The sequence below is a fragment of the Hydra vulgaris genome, chromosome 14, assembly GCF_038396675.1.
Source record: "Hydra vulgaris chromosome 14, alternate assembly HydraT2T_AEP".
NCBI lineage: Eukaryota > Metazoa > Cnidaria > Hydrozoa > Anthoathecata > Hydridae > Hydra > Hydra vulgaris.
Window position 1 is genome coordinate 15,472,829 of NC_088933.1, and position 12,172 is coordinate 15,485,000.

The 12,172-nt window shown below is 27.0% G+C and overlaps 2 protein-coding genes across 3 annotated transcripts in view; one reads left to right on the plus strand and one right to left on the minus strand.

The window, feature by feature from the left end:
- Positions 1-227: 227 nt before the first annotated feature.
- LOC100205676 (uncharacterized) overlaps positions 228-12,172 on the minus strand; it is a 33,875-nt gene continuing 21,930 nt past the window's right edge. The window contains exons 4-6 of one of the 2 annotated variants that reach the window (XM_065818578.1): positions 11,993-12,091; positions 11,464-11,784; positions 228-552 (exon numbers count right to left, since the gene is read on the minus strand). In XM_065818578.1, the coding sequence (XP_065674650.1) occupies positions 386-552; positions 11,464-11,784; positions 11,993-12,091 (587 nt within the window). In that variant the 3' untranslated portion in view covers positions 228-385. Of the gene's footprint in view, positions 553-11,463; positions 11,785-11,989; positions 12,092-12,172 lie in introns of both variants that reach the window. The other variant, XM_065818577.1, reaches the window with a different exon arrangement.
- Positions 1,375-7,285, plus strand: LOC136090481 (E3 SUMO-protein ligase ZBED1-like). Its single transcript, XM_065817182.1, has 2 exons — positions 1,375-1,712; positions 5,651-7,285. Exons 1-2 carry the CDS (start codon positions 1,470-1,472, stop codon positions 7,283-7,285), a joined length of 1,878 nt encoding a protein of 625 aa, XP_065673254.1. The 5' UTR covers positions 1,375-1,469.

Below are 12,172 nucleotides of genomic sequence, written 5' to 3' on the forward strand. Positions count from 1 at the left end.
AAATATTTAGTCACTCGTGATTTTCAATTTTTATATAACATTGGTATGATATCTCTATAAAATGATCAGTATTTAATAAATAACTTATACCATACTTGCATTATATGCAAAAATTTATTACTTTTAGCATGGAAATTTTAATAAGTTGCATAAAAGAACGTTTGAGACTGCAAATAAAAAGAATACTTTTTTTTTTTAATATTTAAAAAATGATCTAAAAAAAGTTATTTTGTCGAAATAATTGTTTTTCAACGAACTACTTTAAGACAATCTAATACAGGAAAAAAAAAATTACTTAGGTACAATCTAAAAAAAAAAAAAAAATAATTTCATTGGTCTTATCTCGATCCATTGACAATACCGTTTCTCAATGATGCAACACATTTTATTTAGATTTCTTTCCAAATAACTTCTTTAATTTTTCCGAAATTTTTGATTTAAAGTCCTCTTTTTTTTGGAAATAACGACCTAAAAGTACATCTTTAAACTTTTGACTGAGTTTCGCTTTAACTTTGTCCTTCAATTCCTTCTTTATAGAGTCGTTTAGAAGTGCTAATAAAAAAAGGTAAACTTAAAATGCCTAATATATAATATTATCTTTTATATTTAATACATACGTGCATATTATATATATATATATATATATATATATATATATATATATATATATATATATATATATATATATATATATATATATATATATATATATATATATATATATATATATATATATATATATATATATATATATATTAGTAGAAAATCACTTAACAAAATTTTTTTCCATTTAACACTGCGTTTCATCAACAAAGATTCATCAGAAATGCTATATATATATATATATATATATATATATATATATATATATATATATATATATATATATATATATATATATATATATATGTATATATATATGTATATATATATGTATATATATATATATATGTATATATATATGTATATACATATAGGTATATATATGTATATATATATATACATATATATATATATATATATATATATATATATATATATATATATATATATATATATATATATATATATATATATATATATATATATATATATACATATATATATACATATATATAATATATATATATATATATATATATATATATATATATATATATATATATATATATATATATATATATATATATATATATATATATATATATATATATATATATATATATATATATATGGCTAAATCCATCTAATATTTTATTAAACTTATGGCTAAACTTTAGTCATATTTTATAATTACTATTAGTGTTGTCATAAGACCCGGTACTTCGGTACCAAGTCGGTACTAAAAAAATGTAAACGTCAAGGTACCAAGTTTTCTTAAGTACCGGTAGTACCGAAGACCCGTTCAAACCCGATTCCTTGATGCGCATGCGTGCAGTAGCGCGTCCTCTTTATTAAACTGCTGAGAAATGGCGACCGGTGGTGCAGCTGATGTGGTAGCTCTAAATCCACTTGTTGAGAAAAAAGGAGGAAAGAGCCATGTGTGGAAATATTTTGGATTTGCGGCTGATGACAAGGGGAATATCATTGATAATCAAAAACCCATTTGCAAACGATGTCGCCGAAGTTTTCACTCAAAAGGAGGAAACACATCGAACTTAATAAAACACCTCAAAGACCGACACCCGGATCTGATGAAAGAGTTCAAGCAGGTAAGTTTCAAACTAATTTCAGATATAGAGCTTCTGTTATGAATTATATATCATATTTTAATTTGAATGTCTGAACCAGTCGGATAGAAATAAACAGCCAAAAATAAGTCTTACAGAAAGATTAAAATAACAATAATAAGCTTAAAAATTAAATTTAAAAAATATATACTTTTTTTACGTTTTTTTACAACCTATTGTTAAGACTTTTCTTTTAATAAGTATTTCTTATAAAAAGTAATTTGTAAAAAGTCGTTTGTAAATTAGGGTTGTTCGCCGTTAACAAAAACTTACGAAAATTTCGCATTTTTATCTTCCGTATTTCAAGTTGTTATTGCGGAAGTTGTTCTTTCGCAAATTCACCTTCCGTAATGCGTTATACGAAAAAAATAAATAATAATTATTCCGTAATAGCTCTTTACGAAAAGAAACTTGCGAAACAAATCATTTCGAAAGAATATTTGCGAAACAGTTCCTTACGGAAGGAGCGTTTCGGAATGTGCGCTTACGGAATAAACTCGAAAGTATTCATTAAACTGTTATACAAAAAAATATTATTATTTATTATTTAAATAAAATAATGTTGTTAAATGATTCTTCAATAGTTTTTACATATATATCTATATATCTATATAAATATATCTATATATATATCTATATATATCTATATATATCTATATATATATATATATATATATATATATATATATATATATATATATATATATATATATATATATATATATATATATATATATATATATATATATATATATATATATATATATATATATATATACTCACACACACTAAAAAAAAAAGTAGAAATTTCTACCTTAGGGTAGGATATGTGATATACCTTTAGTAAGGTATAATTTTCTACCTTTTAGGGTAGAAAATTATATTAAAAACACTTATTTGTCATACAATTTTCTAACTTAAAGGTATAATTTTCTACCTTATAAGGTAAAAAATTATACCTTACTATGGGTATATCTCATATCCTACCTTAACTAAAAATTTCTACCTTTATTTTTTAGTGTGTGTATATATATATATATATATATATATATATATATATATATATATATATATATATATATATATATATATATATATATATATATATATATATATATATATATACAGTGATCTTGAAAGATTAAGAAAGTTAGGACGAAGGTGGGGGAGGGAAGGAGTTGCTGAAACAGAATATAAGGGGGGCCTAACGCAACTCCAATCTAAATAAAAAAAACTGAAATTTGAGTTAGTTTGACGGAAAGGACAATATATATATATATATATATATATATATATATATATATATATATATATATATATATATATATATATATATATATATATATATATATATATATATATATATATATACAGTAACCTAGAAAGGTTAAGAAAGTTACGCAGCTAAAATTTAAATAGAAAAAACTGAAACTTTAAGTTAGTTTTGAGGGAAAGGACAACGCTTCCTCCGCAACATGTCCCTATACCAGTGTTTACATGCATTAATATTTATCAAGTACCGACTTTGGTTCACTTCCGACATTCGGTTGTTTATTGTCTTTGGCTTTTCAGAAATGGAGGTTTACTATTTATATTCTTATACATAAAAACTTAGTAAAATATTTGGTTCCATTACATTTTATGTCAATTTATCACTAATTTTTAGACTATCTACAGCTCTAAAACTTTCAGCGCTTGTATAATCCTGGTGAGCTTCTATGTTTAAATTTTTTCCCGGGGCAAAGACTCGGGAAAGGGTTGTATTTTACGTACCCGCTTTTTTGCTGCAAAATCTTGCAACTAAATTTTTACTGCTCTCCAAAATAGCCAGAGCTTTAAAACTTTCAGCGGTTGTATAGTTCCAATAACGTTAGGATGTTGAAAATTGCGGGGAGGGGAGGATCAAATTTAAAGCGTACGTACTTTATGGAGTAGTTATTTTTTAGGATTGACTACATGACCTATATCTTTTTTTGATTTCAACGACAGCGTTGTTTCCCAATCACGCAATTTTATTCGTATAAAACCGTTTCTTTTTTTCCATTAACTTACTGACTCAGGGGCTAATTAACTGCTCTCTCACAACTTCGGGTAAGTAATGAATATAAAGAAAGGAACAGGAGAAAAACTGCCTTTGAGTTAAGCTAACGACAAGTTTACATTAAAAATTAGTTCAAAAACGACCCTTTTTTTTTAACCGATTTACTATTTGAGGCAAATCTACATGATCCCAAACAAATGACTTACATGCTCTAAATTTTCTTTTTTCCCTCAAAATGGGAAAGTTTATGTTGTTCAAGTTATGTTCACTATTTAACTCTTGTTCATTGAAAGACATTTTTAGTATATCTTATGAAAGTCTAGGTTTATTTATAAAAAATTACTAACTGAAACATATCAATAATTATTATAATAATTAGTATTTTAGTTACCTAGCTAATCATACGTATTTGATTCATAAAACGTATTTAAATATTTTTAATATGCCGCGTTTCGTAAGTGTTTTTCCGTAATGAAGTTGTTTCGCAAGTTTCAGTGCGAAAGAGTTTCGAAAGAAATTTGGTTTTTTATCATTATTTCAAAAAATAAAACCTTAAAATGTTCATATGTTGCAATACTGAAAATAAAATTTTATTATAAACATTTTGGTATATAAAAAATTTAATTTTTACAATTATATCAGTTTGGCCAACAAAATTTTGTTTTGAGCTATTTCGCTAAACGAAACGTCGTTTAGCGAAATAGCTCATTTCGCAAGTGCGACTTCCGTAAGCCCTATTTTCGTATGTTGCAAAATAGTTTTGTTTCGTAATTCAACTTGCGGAAGACAACATTTCGTAAGAAGCATTTGCGAAATGAACATCGGCTGTTTTTTTTGTTTCGTAAAATTCGGTACGAAAAAAGAAAATTCCTTATTCTCAATATCCTTCCGAAAGAATTCTATTTTTCCGGAATTGTACGAAACATTCCGGTTAACAACTCTATTGTAAATAGTCTTTTCAAAAAAAGATTTTGTAAAAAGTCTCTTGTAAAAAGTCGTTTGTAAAAAGTTGTTTTTAAAAAGTGGCTCATAAAAAGTCGTTTGTAAAAAGTCGTTTGTAAAAAGTTATTTGTAAAAAGTCTTTTGTAAAAAAGATTTTGACGTCTTTAATAGAATGACTTTACAGAGAAAATAAAATCGGTGACTTCAAAAGCGAAATGTAACTTTTTAAGTAACTTCTAATTAAAACGTTGAACAACGTTCAATGTTTTGAATAAAGTCGTTGTTGTTAATAAAATTAATATTAAAAATAGTTCTAAACGATTTAAATTAATAAAAAAAATTATAATTTAGTAAAAGATAATATAAATATATATTTTTGCTGATTCTTTCCTTCTTCAAAAAAATAAATAAAAAAATTCCAAAAAAATAAAAAATATTTATCGAAGAAAACGTTTTAGCGAATAAAGTTTTATGTATAGTTTTTTCGATTAAAGTATTAAAGGTTTTTATCGCATTATAAAAATGGAAATTAAATTACTTATAGAAATAGTTTTAAATTTATTATAAAAAGCACATACTTATAAAATAAATAAAACTACATATATTATATTTAATTATTGGGAAAATCCTTCTAATCCTTTACTTTTTTACTTCCATGGTGCTACTAATAGAAATTATGTAATTACCTACCGTGTAAAGGATTAAACAATTTTATACAAAAAGTATTTTTTAACAAAATTTAAAATATTTAATCTTTTTACAAGTACTAATTATTTGTTAAAATTGTTTATATAGGCTTTATATAGGCTATTATATAGGCTATTATAAAAGCTGAGGTTTGTTATTTAGAGAAAAACTAATGTTTCATATGTTCAGACTCAGCCCATTTTTGACTTCTATACTTATAAAGTATATTTATTATATTTTCCTTTTACAGCTGCAAGCTGAGGAAGACCATGGAACACCCCCGCAAACTCATAAACAGGTAACAGTTACAGAAGCTTTTCAGTGGCAACAAAAATATGACAAAAACTCACCTGAGGCAAGAAAGCTGAACCTAGCTGTTGCTGAATTCATATGTTTTGATAAAGTGCCCATTTATACAGTTCAAAAATGTGGATTCCAACAAATGTTCCATCATTTCAACCCAAAATACCAGCTTCCAAGTCGAAACTTTTTTATGTACACTGAGATTCCCCGCATGTACAATGACACCAGAGACCTCATAATCCAGCATCTCAGAGACAAATCATTTTACAGCTGCACAACAGATCTTTGGACAAGTATAACTGCAGACACTTTCATGTCTTTAACTCTGCAGTACATTACTAAATCATGGGAATTGCAATCCTGGTGTCTTGGCTGTTGTGGTCTCAACACAGACCACACTGCTGAAAGTTTGAAGGACATTGCAAGAATGTCAGGCATCACAACAGACAATGCCACAAATAACAAAAAAGCCTTTGAGGACTACACCTGGATTCCTTGTTTTGGACACAATCTCCACCTTGCTGTAAATAAGGCATTAGACATAAACAGGGTGTCTGCAGTGCTGTCAAGGCTTCGAAAAACTATTTCTGCCTTTACAAGATCCCCAAAACTTTCACGCCAGCTGACCAAGAAACAGAAAGATCTGTCCTCTCCAGACCACAAACTCATTCATGATGAACCCACTCACTGGAATTCTTCATACGATATGGTGGAACGTTTCTTGGAGCAGCAGCAGGTTGTCTGTACTGTCCTGGCTGAAGACAGGAAAAAATGGCATCTGATGCCAAAAGACTCAGATATTACAGTTTTAGAAACTGTTAAAGCAGTTCTTAAGCCACTCAGTCCCTTTACTGATGCACTTAGCGGGGAAAAACATACCACCCTGTCTTCAGTCTTGCCGTTACTCTGGAAGATATTTGAGTGTCTCAGTCATGAACAAAGTGACTCTGCATTAGCCCAAGAGATGAAGGAAAAGATACACGAGTATCTTCAGCATCGCTATGATGACCTGCAGCTAATGTTTCTTTTGAACACTGCAACCTGCCTTGATCCACGATTTAAGAACAGCTTTGTCTCTCTAAAGGATGATGTGAAGCAAAGTCTCCTGGATGAGGTGAAAAAAATGGGCAATGAAAAAGAAGGAATTGCATCTCGGGTGTCTAGAGGATTGTCAAGTAAAGAAGTCAGGCCATCAAAAAAATCCAAAAATGACCTAAAGTTTCTGCTTTCCACCATACAAGGGGAAAAGAAAGAAAAAGGAGAGCCAGCATCCTCAAGTCATGCACCTCTTTCTGCAAGTGACGAGATAAATGGTGAATTCTTGGTGTACGATCAGATGCCTGAGGTCAGTGCTGAGGATGATCCACTTATCTGGTGGAAAACAAATATGGGTACTCTACCTCAACTATCAGAGTTTGCCAGGAAGTACCTTTGCATTGCTGCATCTAGCTGTTCATCTGAAAGAGTGTTCAGTACTGCAGGGTACATTGTTAGCCCAAGACGCTCAAGACTGAGTCAGGAACATGTTGATATGTTAGTGTTTCTATCTGAAAATCTGGAAATGGCAAAGAAAGTAACTTAAGGAATAACTGTGTAGACCAGTATTGATTTGGGTGAAAAATGTTGTTATTTATCTAGTTATTTAATTACTCAAACGTTTACAATCCTTGGCTTGAAATACTTAAATTATGCCGTTGTTGTTTTGTTTTTTTACATGTATAATAATATTTTAATTTACAACTTGTTGTTCAGTTATGGCATATTTTGTTTAATTTATAAAAATGTTAAAGTTTATAAATAAGAGTGATTATTCAGTCATGGCTTATTGTTTTGTTATTTATCTAGTTATTTAATTACTTAAATGTTTACAATCCTTGGCTTGAAATACTTAAATTATGCCATTGTTTTTTTACATTTATAATAATATTTTAGTTTATTACTTGTTGGTCATGGCATATTTATAAATTTTGTTGGTCATGGCATATTTTTAATTTATAAAAATTGCGTTTTTTAGGTTTGTAATTTTTCATTTATTATTTGTGGAAAAAGTTGAAACACAATTTTAAACAAGTATGAAGAATGGCATTGTTTAACTTTATTATTAAAAATAGTGTGTTTTTCAGCTAGCATGTTTTTGTGTTTTGCTTTGATACAAAGAATCGTGAATTTTTATTGGCAAATTTAGTCTAAATTAAACTTTGGTTTGGTACCGAAATTGGTACCGAGAACTGTGGATTTTCACTGGTATCGGTACCGAATACTGTAATTTTGGTACCGTGAAAACACTAATTACTATTATAATAATTTATTTTTTTATGCACGTTCATTGCAAATTGACCGCGTACAATGCGCACAGGAAAATTATTTTTACTACTTTGTGTTCTTTGCTTGCTTATAATATGATCTTTTAATAAAAGTACAATAGGAAGATAAAAAAAAAAAAAAAAAAACTTTATCAAGTCAATCTTTAAATATAAAAAAGCAAACCAAGTCAATCTTTAAATATAAAAAAGCAAACTTAATTCAAGTTCAAAAAAATATAAAAAAGCAAGTTAATTCAAGTTCAAAACCATTAAACCTAAATAATGCCTTAAATACTTCTAAGATAAGTAAGATTCAAACAAATCAGAAAACTGTAGTATTTTTAATACTTAAAATAAAAATTCCTTTTTGAATTAAGCAAACTATAATATACTGATAAGGTTATTTAAACATTAAGATTACGCGGGGTTACTTTGACATGTGTTGGATTAAATGTTTTTACCCGTCACCCGTTGACTATTGTTTAAATTATTTTAACAGATGCTGAAGCCATATGTTGAATAAACAAATATAACTATTTTAATCCGCATAATATTAAGTATAAATAACAACACAATATGGCTGGCATAAATTAAACTAGTTTCTAGTTTTTTTGTTGCAAAAAAACCTTAGTTAAAGATAAATAAAAACATACTATAATATTATTTTACAGGTGAAATTTTTTTGTAGCATTTTTTTTTAAATGCATATTTCAGTTATGGGGTAACATTGACAGGAATGTTTAAGTCACCCCATAGGCCAAGAATCAAGCAAAAGTTGGTAGAATGCTTACATCTGATGAATCTTTCACGATAGCATGAAATGGGATCAAACAAAACGATCCCTAAATTAAAAGAGTTAACCTTAGGCAAAAATGTACCAAGATATTAAATGTCAACAGATCTAAAACCCAGAAACTCTCAAAAAGTTAAAATCCACACCTAACAATGTTGCATAATACTGGTAAGAACAAAACATAAGAAACTGAAGATGTAAAAAGTTATCTCGCTGTTTCAGAAATTAAGACAAACAAATTTACAGCATAAACATACTACTGTCAATGTTACTCCATGTAAGAGTAACATTGACAGTTGAACCCCATCGACAAAATTACTTATCTATCAATAATATTAGATAACTAATTAAATTCAATCCCCACCACATCCCTGGTAGTACCGCGCTCAACTTGTTTTTCCGCGCAGCGGCCTTGTTTGTCAAGGAAAAAAAAAAATTATTTTCTAAAGATGTGTCAATGTTACCCCACTTTACCTTATAATAAAAAAATTATTTTTTATAAATTGAGTCTGGATACAGGCAAAATACATATATGTGGAATGCGAAAATTTTCAACAGTTAAAATCAGGAATAAAGTGAGGAAAATTTTTCCTAACCATGGAAAAATATATAATAAACAATTATAATGTTTTTTCCGCGGTTACGTGAATTTTCCTCACATCAATTTTCCTTGAATGTATATACTTTTGTGTGTACTTTTATGTTATATTTTAAAGTATTCAGTTTTAGTTGTATGGGTATTGCCTATGTTTATTGTTAATTAAAAGTTATATTGTTTATAAAATTTTATTTATTATAAATATTAATAAGTGTGCACACATAGACTGACTTAAACAGGTAGAACATGCTGGGAGTGTACATATATTAACTGAGTAAATAGGAAACTAAATAAATAGGTAAAATATTCAGGAAATGAACATACATCTGACTTAAATAGGTAAAACAAGCAGGGAGTGTATATACATCGACTCACTAAATAGGTAAAATACGCAATGAGTGTTCATATATCGACTGACTAAATAGGTAGATCATGCAGGGAGTGTGCATCCATCATTAAATTAAAATACGCAGGAAAAGAAAAATTTTGTTGAGAGGAAAAAAAAGATAAACTTTTTTGTTAGTCGTATGAATTAAATAACTTAGATCTTTACTTACTTTATAGTTTTTACTTTATTGAAAATAAAGTAAAAGTATTTAAATAAAGTAACAAGTTAACTGCTAATGCTTTTTTATTTAAAGTATCAATGAATATCGTATATATTTTTTATATTTAAATGTTTATATATTTCTATAAGTATGTATTTTTTATTATGTCTTTAAATAAAAATATTATATCAACTTTTAAAAAAAAATGAATGTTTTTTCTTTTGCTTACATTGATGCGAAGAATTATTTTTTTTTAATTTTTAAATGTGTGTTAGGATGTTGACTTTTAGGTATCTCCAGTTTCCTGTATATAAAACAGATGAACATTGGTTTGAAAGTAACTAAAAAGTCATTGGTTTTATTTAATTTTTAAAAAAGATTATGAATTTTGAAATTACTATAAGTTCTGATTCTTTTGAAACCCAGTTTGATATACTTTTGAAGAAAAAAAATATTCACTGAAATAAACGAGCCAGTGTGTTCTCAAGGGTCATGGTGGGTGACCTTTTTCAAAAATTAAATAAAACCAATAACTTTTCAGTTACTTTCAAATCAAAGTTCATCTGTTTTTTATACAGAAAACTGGAGGTACCAAAAATTTACCAAAAAGTCAACACCCTAATGTGTTTATTTAAAAGGGTTTACCATAAAATTATATTATAAAAGCATTAGTCAAGATAAATGATTCTCATTATTTTATTTATTCCCAACTAATCTTATCTTTACAGTTTATTATTTATTTTAGTTAAATTTTAGTTATATTTTTTTGAAAAACAACTTAACTAAAACACTTAACTTTCAGTAGAAAATCTTTTAAATGTATACTCCAGTATTAGTGGCCTTCGAGTCCTTCTGTTGTTTTCAAATAAAATAAATAAATAAAATAATTTTAGTTTTAGTCAGGTTATTTTTATTTTATTTTTTGTTTTTTTTTTTTTACGAAAATTTGTTTGCTTCTTTTATGGTAAGCTTTTTTTTAAGTTTCTTTATAGTTAAGATTTTTAAAAAGCTTTTTTGTATAGAAAGCATTTTTAAAATGTATACAAAGTTTCAGAACATTTTGGTCAAATTTTCAAAATCAAATAGTATTTGCGTGGTCATATTATGGCGTGAAATACTTGCCTTCCTGGTCAAGCCTGCCTTAACCACAGGTAAACACTTTGCTTCCAGATGTTGTTTTGATTATTTGCTAAGGGAAGATAGAAAACTCAACCAGAAAGTAAAGTTTTTTAACTTTACTTTCTGGTTGAGTTGGTTGAGTTGAGTTGAGTTAACTGTATGGTATTTTAAATTAAAAAAAAGTTTTTTCATCTGGTTCCAAATTATTAGCAATCATGACTGAATTTATAAATAAATTCATAATTTTTTTATTAACTATATGTATTATAAGAGGAATATTTAATGATTGCAGTTTGAATTTAAAAAAACAACCTAATTTTAAAACTCTGAAAATCACAAAAATATTAAAATCTAAAGGCGTTGAAAGTTGTTTTAATTTTTTTCAAGAAAAAAACTTACAATTGATGTCCTCATCTGTGTTATTGTTATCATATAACTTTGTATGATTTTTTGCTTCATCTTCATCAATTATATTTTCAAGTTCAATGTCATCATCTTCATCGTTAAGTTGTTTGGGTTGATCGCTTTTTTGATTTTTATTTTCCAAAGCATTTAAATGTTTTTTTTGGGGGATACCTTCAACAAAGTCTGAAAGACTTTGTTGAAAACTTTTTTTTTCTTCCAACGCAGCTTTTTCTTTGTAGTATTGATCAACAAAATATTTTGGAACGTTATCTAATAAATTCACAACTTGCTTGATTTTGTTTTCATTTTCAAGCTCTATAAAATTTTAATAATTATTTTAAATTACAAATTTGTTAGTTTTTATTATTCATTTTTCATTTATGGTTTTTAATCATCATTTTTATAACAAAACAAAGTTTTAATGATGCAAAAATATATAATATTATTATTTAAAATTTTAAATTATAAATCTTTAATATAAATTTATAATTATATGAAAAGAGTAAAGGATGTTGCGTACCACCTGAATCGAAACTATTTTCATTTCCTAATAGCTCCTTTTCTTGCGAAGCAGTATCTTTTCCAGGATCAGTTTTTGGTTTAATTTTGTCATAAAGGTTTTCTAAAATAGTATACAAGTAATATAAAAGCATTTGGACATTTTGATATACTCGTGTTGTTATATTTTTAGAATGCCTAACTT

Excerpts from the sequence above, each read along its gene's own strand:
- LOC136090481 (XM_065817182.1), top strand. The coding sequence starts at position 1,470 with ATGGCGACCGGTGGTGCAGCTGATGTGGTAGCTCTAAATCCACTTGTT. Across the intron at positions 1,713-5,650 it reads TGATGAAAGAGTTCAAGCAG|CTGCAAGCTGAGGAAGACCA; the intron begins GTAAGTTTCAAA and ends TTCCTTTTACAG.